Source organism: Zalophus californianus, chromosome 11 (assembly GCF_009762305.2).
Source record: "Zalophus californianus isolate mZalCal1 chromosome 11, mZalCal1.pri.v2, whole genome shotgun sequence".
Classification (NCBI taxonomy): domain Eukaryota; kingdom Metazoa; phylum Chordata; class Mammalia; order Carnivora; family Otariidae; genus Zalophus; species Zalophus californianus.
The window spans coordinates 57598897-57620002 of record NC_045605.1 but is presented as its reverse complement, the minus strand read 5'-3'; the positions used below and the strand labels follow the sequence as shown (position 1 = coordinate 57620002).

The 21106-nt window shown below is 37.9% G+C and overlaps 1 protein-coding gene across 1 annotated transcript in view; it reads left to right on the top strand.

Annotated features, from left to right (window-relative positions):
- PPME1 (protein phosphatase methylesterase 1) overlaps nucleotides 1–21106 on the top strand; it is a 79395-nt gene that overhangs the window by 34961 nt on the left and 23328 nt on the right. The window contains exons 4-7 of the mRNA XM_027578319.1: nucleotides 5374–5431; nucleotides 5894–5945; nucleotides 18637–18791; nucleotides 20519–20609. Of these exons, the coding sequence (XP_027434120.1) occupies nucleotides 5374–5431; nucleotides 5894–5945; nucleotides 18637–18791; nucleotides 20519–20609 (356 nt within the window). The remainder of the gene's footprint in view (nucleotides 1–5373; nucleotides 5432–5893; nucleotides 5946–18636; nucleotides 18792–20518; nucleotides 20610–21106) is intronic.

The following is a 21106-nucleotide window of genomic DNA, read 5'->3' as shown; positions in this document are numbered from 1 at the left end:
TATAAAATATCTGGGCATAAGCCTTATTAAAAAAAGTGTAAGACATTTATGGAGAAAACATTAAACTTCACAGAAGGATATAAAGGAAAACCTGAATAGACAAGTAAATCATGTTCCTGTATGAATCTGATAAACGTTAAAATCTCAATTGGATTTTTCATGAGACTTGATCAACAAACTCTAAAATACACACAGAAGAATACATGCCCAGTGATGACCAAGATAATTTTGAAAAAGTGAGAAGGGACACGCACTCTCAGATATCAAAAGATATTCTAAAACTATCAATAGTGTGATATTTGGAGAAGGAATAAAGAAAATTTAATATACAACAAAAATAACAATCCAAATGGATTAAACTACTGAATTAAAAAAACAAAACTTAAGAACATTCATATATGATGTTGGGGCAGGTTAACTTTCAAAAGTTAACCACAAGAAGTAAAAGCCATAAAATTTCTGGGTTGCGGCAAAAGCTGTTCTAAGAGGGAATTATATAGCAATTCAAGCGTATCTCAAGAAACAAGGAAAAAAATCAGAACAGTCTAATCTTACAGCTAAAGGAACTAGAAAAAACAAACAAAGCCCAAGGTGAGCAGAAGAAAGGAAATAGTAAAGATCAGAGCAGAAATAAAAGATGGAGAGACTAAGAGAACAATAAAAAAATCAGTGAAATCAAGAGTAAGTTCTTGATTTATTTATCTTGAAAAGATAAATAAAATTGACAAATCCTTAGCTAGACTCATCAAGAAAAAATGGGACGCAAATAGGTAAATTCAGAAATGAAAGAAAAGTAACAACTGATACCACAGAAATACAAATGATTGTAAGAGAATACTATGAAAAATTATATGCCAACAAACTGGACAACCTAGCATAAATGGATAAGTTCCTAGAAACGTACAATCTTCCAAAACTGAATTGGAAGAAAGAGAAAATCTGAATAAACCAATTACAAGAAACAAAATTGAATCAGTAATCAAAAAACTACCAAAAAAATGGAGCAGCTGGGTGGCTCAGTCAGTTGAGCATTCGACTCTTGATTTCAGCTCAGGTCATGATCTCATGAGATTGAGCCCCATAGTGGGCTCCACGCTCAGTGGGGAGACTGCTTGAAGATTCTCTCCCTCTGCCCCACCCCCCCTTGTGTGCACATGCTCTCTCTCTCTCTCTAAAATAAATCTTGGCAAGGGAAACAAAAGCAAAAATGAACTATTGGGACTTCAACAGGATAAAAAGCTTTTCCACAGCAAAGGAAACAGTCGACAAAACTAAAAGACAGCCTATGGAATGGGAAAAGATATTTGAAATGATGTAACAGATAAGGGGCTGGTATCCAAAATCTATGAAGAACTCATCAAACTCAACACCCCCAAACAAAAAATCCATCCAAGAAATGGGCAGAAGGCATGAACAGACACGTCTCCAAAGAAGACATACAGATGGCTAACGGACACATGAAAAAATGCTCAACAGCATTCAGCATCAGGGAAATACAAATCAGAACTACAATGACATACCACCTTATAGCTGTCAGAATCGCTAAGATTAACAACTCAGGAAGCAACAGGTTGTTGGTGAGGATGCAGAGAAAGGGGAACCCTCCCCAGAGTGACTGGTGCAGCCACTCTGGAAAACAAGATGAGGTTTCTCAAAAAGTTAAAAATAGAGCTACCCTGTGGCCCAGCAATTGCACTACTAGGTATTTATCCAAAGGATACAAACATAGTGATTCTAAGGGGCGCATGCACCCCAGTGTTTATAGCAGCAATGTCCACAATAGTCTAACTATGGAAAGAGCCCAGATATCCATTGATGGATGAATGGATAAAGATGTGTGTACATGTGTACACACACGCACACACACACACACAATGGAATATTATTCAGCCATCAAACAGAATGAAATCTTGCCATTTGCAAGTCTATTTCTACTTCTATTACTCTAATGAATACCTTTAAAGAGAATAATTATTATGGACATGTTCTGACACTTTCTTATTATTTATAAAACATGTTACTCTCTGAATTTACTTAGTTCTTTCATTGTTTCCTGGTCTTCGTTTGCCACACTAGGATGTAAACATTATGAGAGCAGAACATTGCCCATCTTTTTCATACTGTAATCGCATTACTCAGTTGGTGCCAGATTTTAAAAAGATGTAGTATAGAAAGATTTGTTAAATAAGTGAATGGAAAATCTGTTTTTAACATTATTGTCAATGTTTAATGACAGGCACATAGATCATAAATTATTGCTTTCAAGATAAAGTTGGAATTGGCAGTTATTCCCTTCAAGTGAATATTTTGCTTTTTTTCAAATGTAGAGCAATAAAGCTAATTTGACAGTATCTTTGCCACTTAATTGTTTTAAGATTTATTTTTATTTATTAGCATGAGCAAGAGGAAGGGCAGAGGCAGAGGGACAAGCAGACTTCCCACTGAGTGGGGAGCCCGATGCGGGGCTCGATCCCAGGACCCTGAAATCATGACCTGAGCCGAAGGCAGACGCTTTACCAGCTGAGCCACCCAGGTGCCCCGTCACTTAATTTTATTTCCAGAATACAGATTTGTTTTTGGCATTGAAGGCTTTACTACCACCATAATGTGTTAAATAATTCTTGTAAGTTAGCTTTCAGGAACAAATAAGCAAAGTATAGTAGAATTTCAGTCCATTATTCTTTTTAAAGGTATTCATTAGAGTAATAGAAATAGAAAGAGACTTGCTTTTCTAGGTGATTCCTAGAAAATTTTATTATTTTAAGTAATCTCTATCCACAATTTGGGCCTTGAACTCACAACCCCAAGATCAGGAGTTGCATGACCCCCCCAACTGAGCCAACCAGATGCACCTCTAGCTGATTTTTTAAAATGTGATTTAATACACTAACACTGAACTATCAGAAAAAGAAAACAATGCCATCTACAATAGCAAATAAATAAAATACTTAGGAATAAATTTAAGCAAGGAGGTGAAAGATTTGTACACTGAAAATTACAAGACATTGATGAGAGAAATTGAAGAAGACACAGAAAAATGGAAAGGTACCCCATGTTCATGGATCAGAAGAATTAATATTGTTAATATGTTCATACTACCCAAAACCCTCTACAGATTCAATGCAATACCTGTCAAAGTTCCAATGACATTTTCCACAGAAATAGAAAAAAAAAAATTCCTAAAAGTTGGGTGGAACAGCAAAAGCTACTGAATAGCCAAAACAGTCCTTAGAAAGAAGAAGCCAGGCATCACAATTCCTGATTTCATATTTGAATCCAAAGCTATAGTAATCAAAACAGTATGGTACTGGTTTAAAAATAGACACATAGGCCAATGGGACAGAATCAAGACCCCAGGAATAAAGCCATGCATATATGATTAACTAATATTTGATAGGGGTGCCAAGAAGACTCAATGGAGAAAGGATAGTCTCTTCAATAAGTGGTGCTGGGAAAACTGGATAACCACATGCAGAATGAAAGTGGACTCCTTATCTTACATCACTCTCAAAAATTAACTTGAAATGGTTTAAAGATTTAAATGTAAGACCTGAACCTGTAAAACTACTAGAAGAAAACATGGGGGGAAAGCCCCTTGACGTTAGTTTTGACAGTGATTTTTTGGGTATGGCACAAAAAGCACAAGCAACAAAAGCAAAAAGAAACAAGTGAGAGTACATCAAACCCCAAAGCTTCTGCATAGCCAAAAGAAAAGAAAAAAGAAAAAGAAAAAACTATCAGCAAAATGAAAAAGCAACTTACAGAATGGGAGAAAATATTTGCAAACCACCTATCTGATAAGTGGTTAATATCTAAAATATGTAAGGAATCCATATAACTCAATAACAGCAAAAAATCCAATTAAAAAATGGACAGAAGGGCACCTGGGTGGCTCAGGTGGTTAAGCGTCTGCCTTCAGCTCAGGTCATGATCCCAGGGTCGTGGGATCGAGTCCCGCATAGGACTTCCTGCTCAGGGGGGGTCTGCTTCTCCCTCTATTCCTCCCCCCTGCTCGTGATCTCTGTCTCTCTCATGCTGTCTCTCTCTCTGAAATAAATAAATAAAACCTTTAAAAAAATGGACAAAAAACTTGAATAGACATTTTTCCAAAGAGAACATACAAATGACCAACAGGTACATGCAAAGATATTCAACATCTCTAATCAGGAAGATGCAAATCAAAACCACAATGAGTTATCACCTCACAACTGTTGGGTATTATCAAAAAGACAAGAGACAAGCATTGGAAAGGCTGTAGACAAAAGGTAACCATTGTGCACTGTTAGTGGGAATATAATTTGATTGCTGTGGCTAGTACTTCCAGTACTTCGTTGAACAGAAGTGGCAAGAGTGAGCATCTTTGTCTTGTTCCTGATCTTAGATGAAAAGCTCTCAGTTTTTTACCATTGAGTATGATGTTAGCTGTAGGTTTTTTGTATTTGGGCTTTATTAGTATATTGAGGTATGTTCCCTCTAAACTCACTTTTTTGAGAGGTTTGTTATGAATGGATGTTGAATTCTATCAAATGCTTTTTCTGCATCTATTGTGCACTGTTGGTGGGAATGTAAATTGGTACAGCTGCTGTGGAAACAGTATGGAGGTTCCTCAAAAAATTAAGAGTAGAAAGATCATATATCCATTAATTCCACTCCTGGGTATTTACCCAAAGAAAATGAAAACACTAATTTGAAAAGTACATGCACCCCTGTGTTTACTGCAGCATTATTTATAATAGCCAAGATATAGAAGCAACCTAAGTGTCCATTGCTAATCAAATGGGTAAGGAAGATGTGATATATACACACAATAGAATATTACACAGCCATAAAAAATAATGAGATCATGCCATTTATGACAACATGGTTAGATCCAGAGGGTATTATGCTAAGTGAAATAAGTCAGACTGGGAAAGACAAATACCATATGATTCCATTCATATGTGGAATCTAAAAAAAAAATGAATTAACAAACAAGAAGCAGAATCAGAGCTATAAATACAAAGAACAAACTGATGGTTGCCAGAGGGATGGGGATGGGGGAATGGGCAAAACGGGTGAAGGGGAGTGGGAGATACAGGCTTCCAGTTATGGAATGAGTAAGTCACAGGAATAAAAGGCACAGCATATAGTCAGTGATACTGTAATAGTGTTGTATGTGGTGAGCATAACAGTGTATAAACCTGTCAAATCACTGTGTTATACATCTGAAACTAATGTAACAATGTATGTCAGCTATACTCAAATAAGGAAAAAAGTGAAACGTCTTCCTTTGATTATTTTGAGTTTCTTGAATTCTGATGGCAGTCCATTCAACAAAGTTATTGTTGGTGATGGGGAAAGACTTACTAACCCAGATTTTCCTTATCTTCCTAGGCGGCGATCATTAGTAGGGTTCAGTGTAGGATTGTGGCTTTAGATCTGCGAGGTCATGGTGAGTGATGTTCTTAATTAGTCATTGACTCAATGATATATTTGCCAACCCCTTTGAATAGTGTTATTACAAATTTCAGTGTGGTCACAAAATAACCTGGCCTGTTCCATTTGGGCTCTTTGAGGGAAGTCTTAGTTTCTATAAAAGATATTTTATAAATATACACACACATATATGTGTTGTTGTTTAGCTTAAAAAAAATGTCCTTTAATGTAGCCAAATTCTGATGCAGTGATGTATAAGGAATATGGATGAATCTTTGCTAGGGTACTGGAATTATATCCTCCTTAGGGTGGCCAACTATAAAGATGGATCTGTAACATAGAAAATCCTTGCTAAGTCCATCATACACAATTATAAAATCTGAATTTCATTCCCCAAAATGAGATTTTTGAAAGAGAATACTCTTGCTTTTATAATTCCTATCATTGAGAATTTTATTTTTAAATATTTTCTTTTTAGGTGAAACAAAAGTCAAGAATTCTGAAGACCTGTCTGCAGAAACAATGGCAAAGTAAGTAACATAATATTGTTTATACATCACCTGGCTTCCATTACTGTTATAAATAGTAGTATAACTATTACTCTCCTGGTGAGATTGTTGGACAAAAATTAACATAGAGAATATTTTACTTCTGTTGTCTTTCCTCTGTATTTGGTATCTTCTTAGTATTTAAACTTGAAAGAAACCTCCATCTTTCTTGATATATTCAGTGTTATAGTCATCACATAAAGCACTTGAAAATTCTTTGAGTTTGTGTTGCTTTTTGCAAAGTTTTCTTCTATTGACAGAGTTGAATAGAATCTGGGTATCTATTGGGAACTTATGCTTAGAAAGTGGTTATATACAAAAGGCCCTACCCTGTATGATGTTTTTAAGGTATCCTGCCCACGTTCTTTGTCCAGCTTCCTAGTAAGACAAGAACAAGGTATTAAAGAATAATTAATTATACCCTGGACCTCCAAGTACAAGATGGTGGTAGTATATACAATGGCCTCAAACCTGGTCACTCATTAGAATCACCTAAAAAGTGATTAAAATACAGATGATTTGGCCTTATCCCAGACCTGCTGAATTAGTGCTTCTACCAGGGGGATCTGGGCATTTATTTATATTTTGATAAAGCTTTATAAAGAAATCTTATGCAGCCAGTCCTGTGACTGGTGTTTAGGAACCACTGACCTATATTGTAAACAGGATTCTTCTAACTACCCTGCTTTAATACATGGTCTCTGAAGTATTTGACCAACTTGTAGCCAAAAATATCTTGTCTCTTCTTACTTTAGTGTTTTTTTGTTTTTTTTTAAAGATTTTATTTATTTATTTGAGAGAGAATGAGAGATAGCACAAGAGGAAAGAGGGTCAGAGGGAGAAGCAGACTCCCTGCTGAGCAGGGAGCCCGATGTGGGACTCGATCCCGGGACTCCAGGATCATGACCTGAGCCGAAGGCAGTCGCTTAACCAACTGAGCCACCCAGGCGCCCTACTTTAGTGTTTTAATCCAAGAGTGAATTGTGTTTCCTTCAGAACTCAAACTCATGTGGCCATAGGTTTAATGTTATAGTAGGTGCTATTTGTGTGCTTTCTGTCTGCCAGACTTTATTAAGTGTAAATTAGGCATTTATTAAGAATAAATAATTTATTGGGACTCACAGTTGGTTAAGCATCCAACTGTTGGTTTCGGCTCAGGTTGTGATCTCAGAGTCATGAGATCAAGTCCCATGTCAGGCTCCATGCTTTGCGGGGAGTCTACTTGAGATTCTCTCTCTCTCCCCACTGCACTCTCTCTCTAAATAAAGAAATAAATCTTTTTTTAAAAAAGAATAAATTATTTAAGTTATTTATTTTAATTATCCACATTATTCTGTAGTCCAGATATTATCTTGTTTTTTTTTTAAGATTTTATTTATTTAATTGAGAGAATGAGAGAGAGAGAGAGAGAGCATGAGAGGGGGGAGGGTCAGAGGGAGAAGCAGACTCCCTGCTGAGCAGGGAGCCCAATGCGGGACTCGATCCCTGGACTCCAGGATCATGACCTGAGCCGAAGGCAGTCGCTTAACCAACTGAGCCACCCAGGCGCCCCCAGATATTATTTAAAAAAAAACAAAACAAAACAGTGAGGACACTAACTCATAGATTGAAGAACGAACTGTATGAGGCACACAGTTAATAGAGCAGAATTGTGATCATTCAACTATAGTGCTTGGCAGAGAGAGAGAGAGAGAGAGAGAAATAACAATGTATGATACCATTCCATTCAATGAACGTATTCCTGAGAAACCATGAAAAGGGAGCTAAAAATCTGCTCTCTGAGTTATTCCTAATGCCTTTGTAATGTGAGAACAATAAAGCCCCAGATAATCAAGTATATTGGTGATACCTCTAGAAAGATTTGTGAACAATTTTTAAAGATTTAAAGTGTTTCCTGACTGTTGACAAATCCATCATCTAAGTGGCCAGGCTGCTAAAGAGTTATGATGGCTTGGATGACGTTCTATAGAAAAATGGAGAATTAATTGAGGACCTTAACGATACATTGCCTAATATTGTATCAGTCTGGGACAATCAGGAAAAAAAGACATTAGAATTTGAACAGGGCAAGTTTAATATAAAGATCTATTAACTATAATAGGGGATTGAAGTAATGAAGAATTGCTAGTAAGAAGTAGAGAGAACATTAAAGAAGGTATGTTTAATTAACTTGATTGTGAGAGTCATTTCACAATGTATCCATATATCAAATCATCACATTGTATATTTTATATATATTACAATTTTACTTATCAGTTATACCTCATTAAAACTAGAAAAATTTTCAAAAAAGAAAGGAAGAGGGAGGAGGAGCAAGATGACAGAGAAGTAGGAGACCTAAATTTCGTCTGGTCCCAGGAATTCAGCTAGATAGGGATCAAACCATTCTGAATACCTATGAACTCAACAGGAGATCGAAGAAAAGAATAGCAGCAACTCTCTGAACAGAAAAGCAACCACTTTCTGGAAGGTAGGACGTGTGGAGAAGTGAATTCGAGGTGATATACAGGAAGATAGACTGTGGGGGGAGGGAGCCTCCTCATCCGGCTACCAGCAAGTGATAGAGCAGCGGAGCACAAAATTGGAAGTTTTAGAAGTCTGCTCACTGGAGCGAGCAGAAGTTTTAGACTGTCTGCTCGCTCCAGTGGCTAAGCAGGGGGTGGAACCCTCGCGGGACAGTGTGGTCTCAGGACCCTCGGGGTCACAGAAAGACTGGGGGTGCCTGAGTGCAGCAGAGCTCCCAGGTATTGGAGTGGGGAAGCCGGCTGCAAAGACGGAACCAAGGAGTGGGCTCTCAGCTCGGGGTTGCCATAAACTGATCTGTGGCACAGTCGGGCCACTGCTTTTCCAGCAGGCACCCAACAAGTGGCAGATCCAGGGAGACTCCCCTTCCTCCCCTGGGAGAAGTGGCGCGGGAGTGCACCACAGGGATCTGCTGGGTTTGGAGACTCCAAACAGGGTCGTGTGCCAGAGATAGAAACGCTCGGTCACAGGCCGGGTGAGCACGGAGTGTGGCCGGAGACTGGGGAGACAGGAGTGATTGACTGCTTTTCTCTGGGGGCGCACTGAGGAGTGGGGCCCCGAGTTCTTGGCTCCTCCAGGGCAGAGATTGGGGCCACAATTTTCACTCTCGTCCTCCAAAGCTGTACGGAAACTTGCAGGGAACAAAAGCTCCTGAGAGCAAACCCGAGCAGATTACTTAGCCCAGACGGGAAGAGCAGTGCAATTCCTCCTCGGGCAAAGACACTTGAGAATAACTGCGACAGGCCCTTCCCCCAGAAGATCAGCAAGAATGGCCAGCCAAGACCAAGTTTACCGATCAATGAGAATGGCAGAACTCCAGCACTAGGGGAATACAGCACATAGAATTCATGGCTTTTTTTCCCAGGATTCTTTAGTCTTTCAAACTTAACTTTTTAAAATTTTCTTTTTCTATTTTTTTTTGAATTTTTCTTTTTCCCTTTTTTAACCAACATCTTATCAATTCCTTTTTTTAAAAATCTTTTTTATTTTTCATTTTTAGAGTCATATTCTATCCCTTCATTGTAGTTAACCTTATTTTTGGTATATATGTAAGTTGTTCTCTCTTTAAAATTTTGGGATACAGTTTCTTCTAATAGACCAAAATATACCCTAAATCTCTAGTATATGGCTTTGTTCTAGTCTCCTGCCTGATCACATTCTCTCCCTTTTTTTTTAATTTCTCTTCTTTCTTTTTTCAACCAACTTCTTATCAATTCCTTTTATAAAATCTTTTATAATTTTCATCTTTACAGTCATATTCCATCCCTTCATCATACTTACCCTTATTTTTGTATATATATAAGTTTTTCTTTCTTTAAAATTTTGAGAGGCAGTTTCTTCTAACAGACCAGAATACGCCCAAAATCTTGTGTGTGGCACTGATATATTCACCAGCCTGATCATATTTGATGATATCCTTTTTTTTTTCTTTTTCTTTTTTTTTTTCTTTCCCTTTCTTTTCCCCTGGTTTCAGGTCTCTTCTGACTTGTTTAGTGTATATTTTTCTGGGGTTGTTATTACCCTGTTAGCATTTTGTTCTCTTGTTCATCTCTTCTCCTCTGGACAAAAATGACAAGACGGGAAAACTCACCTCAAAAAAAAAGGCAGTACCGATTTCCAGGGACCTAATCAATACGGACATCAGTAAGATGTCAGAACTAGAGTTTAGAATGACGATTATAAAGATACTAGCTGGGCTTGAAAAAAGCATGGAAGATACTAGAGAAACCCTTTCTGGAGAAATAAAAGAACTAAAATCTAACCAATTCGAAATCAAAAAGGCTATTAATAAGGTGCAATCAAAAATGGAGGCTCTAACTGCTAGGATAAATGAGGCAGAAGAGAGAATTAGTGATATAGAAGACCAAATGATGGAGAATAAAGAAGCTGAGAAAAAGAGAGATAAACAACTACTGGATCACGAGGGCAGAATTCGAGAGATAAGTGATACCATAAGATGAAACAATATTAGAATAATTGGGATCCCAGAAGAAGAAGAAAGAGAGAGGGGGGCAGAGGGTATATTGGAGCAAATTATACCAGAGAACTTCCCTAATTTGGGGAAGGAAACAGGCATTAAATTCTAGGAGGCACAGAGAACCCCTCTCAAAATCAATAAAAATAGGTCAACACCCCGACATCTAATAGTAAAACTTACAAGTCTCAGAGACAAAGAGAAAATCCTGAAAGCAGCCCGGGACAAGAGGTCTGTAACCTACAGTAGTAGAAACATTAGCTTGACAACAGACCTATCCACAGAGACCTGGCAGGCCCGAAAGGATCGGCATGATATATTCAGAGCACTATGCCAGAAAAATTTGCAAACAAGAATACTATATCCAACTAGGCTGTTATTGAAAATAGAAGGAGAGATAAAAAGCTTCCAGGACAAACAAAAACTAAAGGAATTTGCAAAGATGAAACCAGCCCTACAAGAAATATTGAAAGGGGTCCTCTAAGCAAAGAGAGAGCCTAAAAGTAACATAGACCAGAGAGGAACAGAGACAATATACAGTTACAGTCACCTTACAGGCTTGCAGGGAACAAAATACAATGGCACTAAATTCGTATCTTTCAGTAGTTACCCTGAATGTAATTAATGGGCTATTTGCCCCAATCAAAGGACACAGGGTATAAGATTGGATAAAAAATCAAGACCCACTGATATGCTGTCTGCAAGCGACTCATTTTAGATGCAAAGACACCTCCAGATTGAAAGTGAGGGGGTGGAAAACCATTTACCATGCTAATGGACGTCAAAAGAAAGCTGGGGTGGCAATCCTTCTATCAGACAAATTAGATTTTAAACCAAACACTATAATAAGAGATGAGGAAGGACACTGTATCATCCTTAAAGGGTCTATCCAACAAGAAGATCTAACAATTGTAAATATCTATGCCCCTAACATGGGAGCAGCCAATTATATAAGCCAATTAATAACAAAATCAAAGAAACACACTGACAACAATATAATAATAGTGGGGGACTTTAACACCCCCTCACTGAAATGGACAGATCATCTAAGCAAAAGATCAACAAGGAAATAAAGACTAAATGACACACCAGACCAAATGGACTTCACGGATATATTCAGAACATTCCATCCCAAAGCAACAGAATACACATTCTTCTCTAGTGCCCATGGAACATTCTCTAGAATAGATGACATCCTAGGTCACAAATCAGGTCTCAACCGGTACCAAAAGATTGGGATCATTCTCTGCATATTTTCGGACCACAATGCTTTGAAACTAGAACTCAGTCACAAGAGGAAAGTCAGAAAGAACTCAAATACCTGGAGGCTAAAGAGCATCCTACTAAAGAATGAATGGGTCAACCAGGAAATTAAAGAAGAATTAAAAAAATTCATGGAAACCAATGAAAATGAAAACACAACTGTTCAAAATCTCTGGGATGCAGCAAAGGTGGTCCTAAGAGGAAAGTATATAGCAATACAAGCCTTTCTCAAGAAACAAGAAAAGTCTCAAATACACAACCTAACCCTACACCTAAAGGAGCTGGAGAAAGAACAGCAAGTAAAGCCTAAACCTTCAGGAGAAGAGAAATAGTAAAGATCAGAGCAGAAATCAATGAAATAGAAACCAAAAGAACAGTAGAACAGATCAACGAAACTAGGAGCTGGTTCTTTGAAAGAATTAAGGAGATTGATAAACCCCTGACCAGACTTATCAAAAAGAAAAGAGAAAGGACACAAATAAATAAAATCATGAATGAAAGAGGAGAGATCACAACTAACACCAAAGAAATAAAATTATAAGAACATATTATGGGCAACTGTATGCCAGCAAATTAGATAACCTGGAAGAAATGGATGCATTCCTAGAGATGTGTAAACTACCAAAACTGAACCAGGAAGAAATAGAAAACCTGAACAGACCCATAACCACCAAGGAAATTGAAGCAGTAATCAAAAATCTCCCAATAAACAAGAGCCCAGGGCCAGATGGCTTCCCCGGGGAATTCTACCAAACATTTAAAGAAGAATTAAAACCTACTCTTCTGAAACTGTTCCAAAAAATAGAAATGGAAGGAAAACTTCCAAACTTATTTTATGAGGCCAGCATTACCTTGATCCCAAAATCAGAGAAAGACCCCATCAAAAAGCAAAATTACCGGCCAATATCCCTGATGAACATGGGTGCAAAAATTCTCACCAAAATACTAGCCAATAGGATTCAACAGTACGTTAAAAGGATTATTCACCATGACCAAGTGGGATTTATCCCTGGGCTGCAAAGTTGGTTCAACATCTGCAAATCACTCAATGTGATACAGTACATTAAGAAAAGAAAGAACGAGAAACATATGATCCTCTCAATAGATGCAGAAAAAGCATTTGACAAAGTACAGCATCCTTTCTTGATTAAAACTCTTCAGAGTGTAGGGATAGAGGATACATACCTCAGTATTATAAAAACCATCTATGAAAAACCCACAGCGAATATCATTCTCAATGGGGAAAAACTGAGAGCTTTCCCCCTAAGGTCAGGAATACGGCAGTGGGTGCCTGGGTGGCTCTGTTGGTTAAGCAACTGCCTTTGGCTCAGGTCATGATCCTGGAGTCCCAGGATCGAGTCCCGCATCGGGCTCCCTGCTCAGCAGGGAGTCAGCTTCTCCCTCTGACCTTCTTCCCTCTCATGCTCTCTCTCTCTACCATTCTCTCTCAATAAATAAATAAAAATCTTAAAAAAAAAAAAAGGAATACGGCAGGGATGTCCACTATCACCACTGCTATTCAACATAGTACTAGAAGTCTTAGCCACAGCAATCAGACAACAAAAAGAAATAAAAGGCATCTGAGTCGGCAAAGAAGAAGTCAAACTCTCACTCTTTGCAGATGATATGATACTTTATGTGGAAAACCCAAAAGAATCCACCCCAAAACTGCTAGAATTCATACAGGAATTCAGTAAGTGGCAGGATATAAAATCAATGCACAGAAATCAGTTGTGTTTCTGTACACCAACAAGATGTAAGAAAGATTAAGGAGTCAATCCCATTTACAACTGCACCCAAAAACCATAAGATACCTAGGAATAAATCTAACCAAAGAGGCAAAGAATCTGTACTCCGAAAACTATAAAATACTCATGAAAGAAATTGAGGAAGACACAAAGAAATGGAAAAACATTCCATGCTCATGGATTGGAAGAACAAACGTTGTGAAGATGTCAATGCTACCTAGAGCAATCTACACATTTAATGCAATCCCTTTCAAAATACCATCCACTTTTTTCAAAGAAATGGAATAAATAATCCTAAAATTTGTATGGAACCAGAAAAGACCCCGAATATCCATAGGAATGTTGAAAAAGCAAAGCAAAGCTGGTGGCATAATTCCGGACTTCAAGCTCTATTACAAAGCTATAAACATCAAGACATCATGGTACTGGCACAAAAACAGACACAGATCAACGGAACAGAACAGAGAGCCCAGAAATGGACCCTCAACTCTGTGGTCAACTAATCTTTGACAAAGCAGGAAAGAATGTTCAATGGAAAAAAGACAGTCTCTTCAACAAATGGTGGTGGGAAAATTGGACAGCCACATTCCGAAGAATGAAACTGGACCATTTCCTTACAGCACACACAAAAATAGACTGCAAATGGATGAAAGACCCAAATGTGAGACAGGAGTCCATCAAAATCCTAGAGTGGAACACAGGCAGCAACCTCTTCGACCTCGGCCACAGCAACTTCTTCCTAGAAACATCGCCAAAGGCAAGGGAAGCAAGGGCAAAAATGAACTATTGGGACTTCATCAAGATAAAAAGCCTTTGCACAGTAAAGGAAACAGTCAACAAAACCAAAAGACAATTGACAGAATGGGAGAAGATATTTGCAAATGACATATCAGATAAAAGGCTAATATCCACAATCTATAAAGAACTTCTCAAACTCAACACCCAAAGAACAAATAATCCAATCAAGAAATGGGCAGAAGACATGAACAGACATTTTTCCAAAGAAGACATCCAAATGGCCAACAGACACATGAAAAAGTACTCAACATCACTCCGCATCAGGGAAATCCAAATCAAAACCTCAATGAGATACCACCTCACACCAGTCAGAATGGCTAAAATTAACAAGTCAGGAAACAACAGATGTTGGGGAGGATGCAGAGAAAGGGGAACCCTCCTATACTGTTGGTGGGAACGCAAGCTGGTGCAGCCACTCTGGAAAACAGTATGGAGGTTCCTCAAAAAGTCGAAAATAGAGCTACCGTACAACCCAGCAATTGCACTACTGGGTATTTACCCCAAAGATACAAATGTAGTGATCTGAAGGGGTACGTGCACCCCAATGTTTATAGCAACAATGTCCACAATAGCTAAAGCCAGGATGTCCAACAACAGATGAATGGATAAAGAAGATGTCATACACACACACACACACACACACACACACACACACACACACACACACACACACAAAATGGAATATTATGCAGCCATCAAAAAAAAGAAATCTTGCTATTTGCAACAATGTGGATGGAACTAGAGGGTATTATGCTAAGCGAAATAAGTCAATCAGAGAAAGACATGTATCGTATGATCTCACTGATATGAGGAATTTTTAATCTCAGGAAACAAACTGAGGTTTGCTGGAGTGGTGAGGGGTGGGAGGGATGGGGTGGCTGTGTGATAGACATTGGGGAGGGTATGTGTTATGGTGAGCACTGTGTATTGTATAAGACTGATGAATCACATACCTGTACCTCTGAAACAAATAATACATTATATGTTTAAAAAAAAAAAGGATAGTAGGAAGGAAAAAATGGAGGGGGAGAAATCAGGGGGGAGACGAACCATGAGAGACTATGGACTCTGAGAAACAAACTGAGGGTTCTAGGGAGGAGGGGGGTGGGGGCATGGGTGAGCCTGGTGTTGGGAATTAGGGTACTTATTGAATGGAGCACTGGGTTTTTATACGCAAACAATGAATCATGGAACACTACATCAAAAACTAATGATGTAATGTATGGTGATTAACATAACATAATAAAATTTAAAAAAATTTAATCAAAAAAGAAGCTTTTAGCATCAGGAAAAAAAAAGAAGAAAGAATATAGGAATAGCAGGTGTAAGAAGCTGCCACAATCCCCTTGGGCAGAGATGGTACACTAATGGAAGAGGTTGAGATTTAGACCTTGCTGTAGAGGGCTTGACTGTGGCTTACTGAAGGCAGAAAAGTCATTTGGATGCCATGTTGGCAGAACTTTGCGAGATTTCTGCCCTCTAGGGTGCCAGGAAAGCTGTTCACAGAGAGGTGTGTCACTAGAGGCACTTTGCAACAAAGTATTGAGGGTGGTTCCGGAGATCTGCTTTACCACATAGTGCCTATGCTTAAACAATGAGGTAACTGTGTAGTTAAAAGTTTGTTAGGAGGGTAGATCTCATGTTAAGTGTTCTTACCACACCTACACTCACACACAAACTTTTGGAGGTGTTTATTAATCATGGTGATGGTAACACAGGTGTAAACATTATTTACCATCTTTTGTATATCAATTTTACCTCAATAAGGCTAGGAAAAAAATTGGGCATGGGGGATGGTATGCTGGAGAAACCACCTGTGCTGCAGGATTTGGGCGCTCGGGAAGCTCTGTGTGTTGTAGGGATTCCCATGCTGCAGGACCTGGGTCCCAGAAGAGGACAGGCTTCAGGAGCTTGTGAAGTGATGCACATGAACCAGGAGCAAAACCTTCTCTTTCTGCAGGGTCTCTCTTGCACCCTCTACTGATGAAGCTTAATTAACATCATGCCAGCTGGAAAGGAAAAAATATTTAAAGGCCTCAGATCCAGTTTTGGAGAACATAAAATGAAGGGTGAATTGGAGCTGAAAGACAATAAGTTAACTTTTAACAAAAGTTAAAAATAAATCAGATAATTAAGACTATCTAGAATGATGAAGATGATTACCAAGAATCAGAAGAGCCAATAATTTAGATTCTTGTGAAATAGCCAAAGCAATAAAACATTTATATGATTTCTGAATTTAGTTACTCTGAAACAGAAATCTCCAAATGGGCATATTTAATGGACAATTAATGGGATTTTCAAGTAGTACTGACAGCACAATTTTTGCCTTGTGTATCAACTTCAGAACCTCAACCCTACATAAAATGCAATTCCACTGAAAGTAGAAGAACCAAGATTTGAGTTCAGGTTGCTCTGATATTCTTTTTGTGTTATGTCTGTGATATGCTATATTGCTTCTCAGGAAAGGAACCCAGTATTAATAAGCATAATAGAATCTCCTTATAAAGCCTCTGCCAAAACTGTGGTATATCCATTTACAGGCTAGTTTTATAGATAACATCTGCTACTTCATCTTTATTTTATTTTTCTGGAACTTCAGAACATGTCTCAAGGTACTAATCTTGGTAGTTTGGCTAAACTTAGTAAGAATAAATTTCTCCTGATGGTAAATGATCAAGTGATTGATCATAACCACATTTTACCTTTCCTAAGTTTAGATACATTATGGAATTGGTTTGTTTCAGACCCTGTCCACCTTCATACATGCATGAAGCAGATATCATAGAACCCCTCCAACTCAGTTACTGAGTATTTTTTCTTTTTAAGAGACCTGTATACTTAGATAATCTTCTGTAGCATCCTTTTGCTTTATTATAGCTGTTACTAACCAAAACTTTTAGCTTTAAATTTAACTCCAAAGGAATATTAAACTATTGCTTTTTTCACTTATAAAATTAGACGGGCCCTCCTTATCTCCCATTCAGATTGTCTGCAGGTTCTACAGCTACCCTATTCGCATCTGTAATTGTTTTATGAGATTTTTAAGATTCCTTCTGAAATAATTAATAGCATTTGTCTTTGCCATTCTGAATACCCTGGAGATCATATTCAAAAGGCTGTGTTCCTATATCCACATCTGCTATATTTGGGTAACACTGTGTGGGTGCTTGATGTATATAGTAACACCCAGCAATACCAAACTGTCTTTTGAAGTTAACTGACTCAGCCACTCTCAAAAGCAGACGGTAGAGCCAGTGGTCTCTAAAAACATACCATACGTACCTATTGCTGTAGTGAAGAGGGCCAGCCTATAGGCAAATCAAACCCAAGTTCCTTTTTCACTTCTCATTTTCAAAACTTTTCAAAATTTTCAAAAATTTTCAAAATGGATCCACTCATAATTCAAGACTTGGACAGAAGCCAATAAAAATTAGCTCTGAACATCTTGTTTCCCCAGAACATTGTATTTAAATTTATGTTCATACTTCAAATAACTTTACATAACAAATATAAGTAATAAGTAACATTTGTATAGCATTTACACTTTTCAAAGTAGTTTTCATTTACTGTTTCAGTTAATCTTCAAGGCAATCTAGAATAGTAAATCATATTCTTTTCTTTTTTTGTAAATCACATTCGTATCTTCATTTTATAGATATTGAAACTGTCTGAGAGATTAAGTAACTAATTCAAGTCCACATAATAAAAATTAAACTGGGGCTACAATTCATCTTGTGACTCTAAATTTTACTACGCTATATAATGCTTGATAAAATTGTTTTCCTGTTTTATAGTTGGGGAAACTGAAGCATAGAGTGCTTACATTATTTGTCCAGTTTCAAGCTTAGGTTTAAAATAAAGGTATATGTAATTGTACTAAATGTGTGGAAAAATGAAAGTGTGATGTAAATGAAAATCAAAAAATTTGGGTTCTTGGGGCACCTGGGTAGCTCAGTTGGTTAAGCATCTGACTCTTCATTTTGGCTCAGGTCATGATCTCAGGGTCATGGGATCAAGCTCCCTGTTCGGCTCTGCACTCAGCACAGAGTTGCTTTGAGATTCTCTGCCTCTCCTTCTCCTTCTGCCTCTCTCGTGCTCTCTCTCTCTCAAATAAATAAATCTTAAAAAAAAAAAAGAAAATTTGGACTTTTAGTCCCATTTTTCAGAAGAGCTAGATGTGTGGCTACATGTATAGATACTGGGGGGCATATTAAGAGATTTACATAGGTATATTTGCAAGATGGCCCAGTGGACCTTTACAGTCTTAGGACTCATTACAGACCAAAGGAAAGAGTTAGGAAAGAAAATGATTTTAACACTGTTGTCAGAGAGCATTCTCAGCTTTTTTTCCTTCTCTTTGCAGAGATGTTGGCAATGTGGTTGAAGCCATGTATGGGGACCTCCCTCCTCCAATCATGCTGATTGGACATAGTATGGGTGGTGCTATTGCAGTCCACACAGCATCATCTAACCTGGTGCCAAGTCTCCTGGGTCTCTGTATGATTGATGTTGTAGAAGGTAAGTTTTCTTAGTACTGACCAAATCAAAATCTTTGATTTATGAGAGACATCCATGGTAGATTATTATTATCTTGTTTTAATTTATTGTTGATTTCTACTCATCTTGAACTATGTCCCTCTGACTTGATATCTTTTTTTATGTTATTTTGTAGCAAAGGCATTCCCAAGTATTTTTTAAATTGACATGTAACTTTTTATTAGTTTCAGGTATATAACGTAATGATTCAATATATGTATATATTGTGAAATGATAACACAGTATGTGTAGATAACATCCATCACCACACATAATTACGAATTTTTTTTCTTGTGGTGGGCACTTTTAAGATCTACTCTCTTAACAGCCTTCAAATATACAATACAGGAGTACCTGGATGGCTCAGTCGATTAAGCAGCCGACTCATGGTTTCGGCTTAGGTCATGATCTGAGGGTCGTGAGATAGAGCCCCGGGTAGGGCTCCATACTCAGCATGGAGTCTGCTTAAGATTCTCTGCCTCTCCCTCTTCTTCTCCCCCTGCTCGCATGTGTGCACGCTCTCTCTCTCAAATAAATAAATAAAATCTTTTAAAAAACCAACAAATATACAATACAGTATTTTTTCCTTTTTCTTTAAATTTTTTATTGTTATGTTAATCACCATACATTACATTATTAGTTTTTGATGTAGTGTTCCATGATTCATTGTTTGTGCATAACACCCAGTGCTCCATGCAGAACATGCCCTCCTTAATACCCATCACCAGGCTAACCCATCCCCCCACCCCCCTCCCCTCTAGAACTCTCATTGTTTTTCAGAGACCATCATCTCTCATGGTTCGTCTCTCCCTCCGATTTACCCCCCTTCATTCTTCCCCTCCAGCTATCTTCTTTTTTTTTTTCTTGACATATATTGAATTATTTGTTTCAGAATACAGATCTGTGATTCAGCAGTCTTGCACAATTCACAGCACTCACCATAGCACATACCCTCCCCAATGTCTATCACCCAGCCACCCCATCCCTCCCACCCCACCCCCACTCCAGCAACCTCAGTTTGTTTCCTGAGATTAAGAATTCCTGATATCAGTGAGGTCATATGATACATGTCTTTCTCTGATTGACTTATTTCACTCAGCATAACACCCTCCAGTTCCATCCACATCGTTGCAAATGGCAAGATCTCGTTCCTTTTGATGGCTGCATAATATTCCATTGTGTACAATACAGTATTTTTAACTGTAGTCACTATGCTGTACATTACATCCTTAAGACTTATTTATTTTATAACTGGAAGTTTGTACCTTTTGACACGTTCCCCCATTTCACCCACGCTCCATGTTATATAATCATTTTCCATGTCATCATAAACTCTTTGTAGATATCTTTTGTGGCTGCATAATTTTTCAATTGTATGTATGTCCCATAATTTTATTTAACATTTAAAAGAAGCTGCATGTCTTTTATGACCCAGCCTCAGAAGTCAAACTATTGCTTATACAAGTCAGCCCCTATTCAGTGTGGGAAGACTACATAAGGGAGTGAATACCAAGAGGCAGAAATCACTGGAGGCCATCTTGGAAGCTGCCTATCACATCAGTCTTCTGAATTTTCTTAAGCTGCGTCTTTTTTTCCCAGAGCATCACTGATTTCTGCTATCATTGAGGACAAATGTACAGTTAACCCAGTAAGGGTAAATGCTTAGAATATGTTAAGTGCTGTAGTTAAAATATTTGTTTAACATCTAGGTACAGCCATGGATGCACTTAATAGCATGCAGAATTTCTTACGTGGTCGTCCTAAAACCTTCAAGTCTCTAGAGAATGCCATTGAATGGAGGTAACTCACAAATCTATATTGTCTGTATTTTAAGTGTTAGATTGTAGCTGTCCTTTTTCATCACTTCAGGCACCAAGTTCAAAGGAGTAGTTCAGTTTCCAAGCCTTAGCTTTATTATGATATGTGCGGAAAGAAACAGTTATGTAAAGAGCAGAATTTTTTTTTTAATATTTTAAATGTTTCATACTTGGCCCAGTTATCTAAAATCCATCCTTTTTCTGATACACTGTAGTACCTCCTAGAATTTTAATAATTATGGATCATCTGTCTAGCTATTTCCATCTCTGAGGTAAGAGTCTGGACTAAATGAGGCTCTAAGGCCTTTTCCACTTCGGATGCTTCATGGTTCTAGATTCACTTTCTGTGTTCCAGAGAAAACGGTGGAGAAACAGAAAGGATCTGCATAGGTTCCTTTCTCAGTTTTTATTTGGGTTTTGGGTAAATAAAATCTCTTTGGGTAATTGGTTTTCAGAAAAATCACAGACAGAATTGGCTAT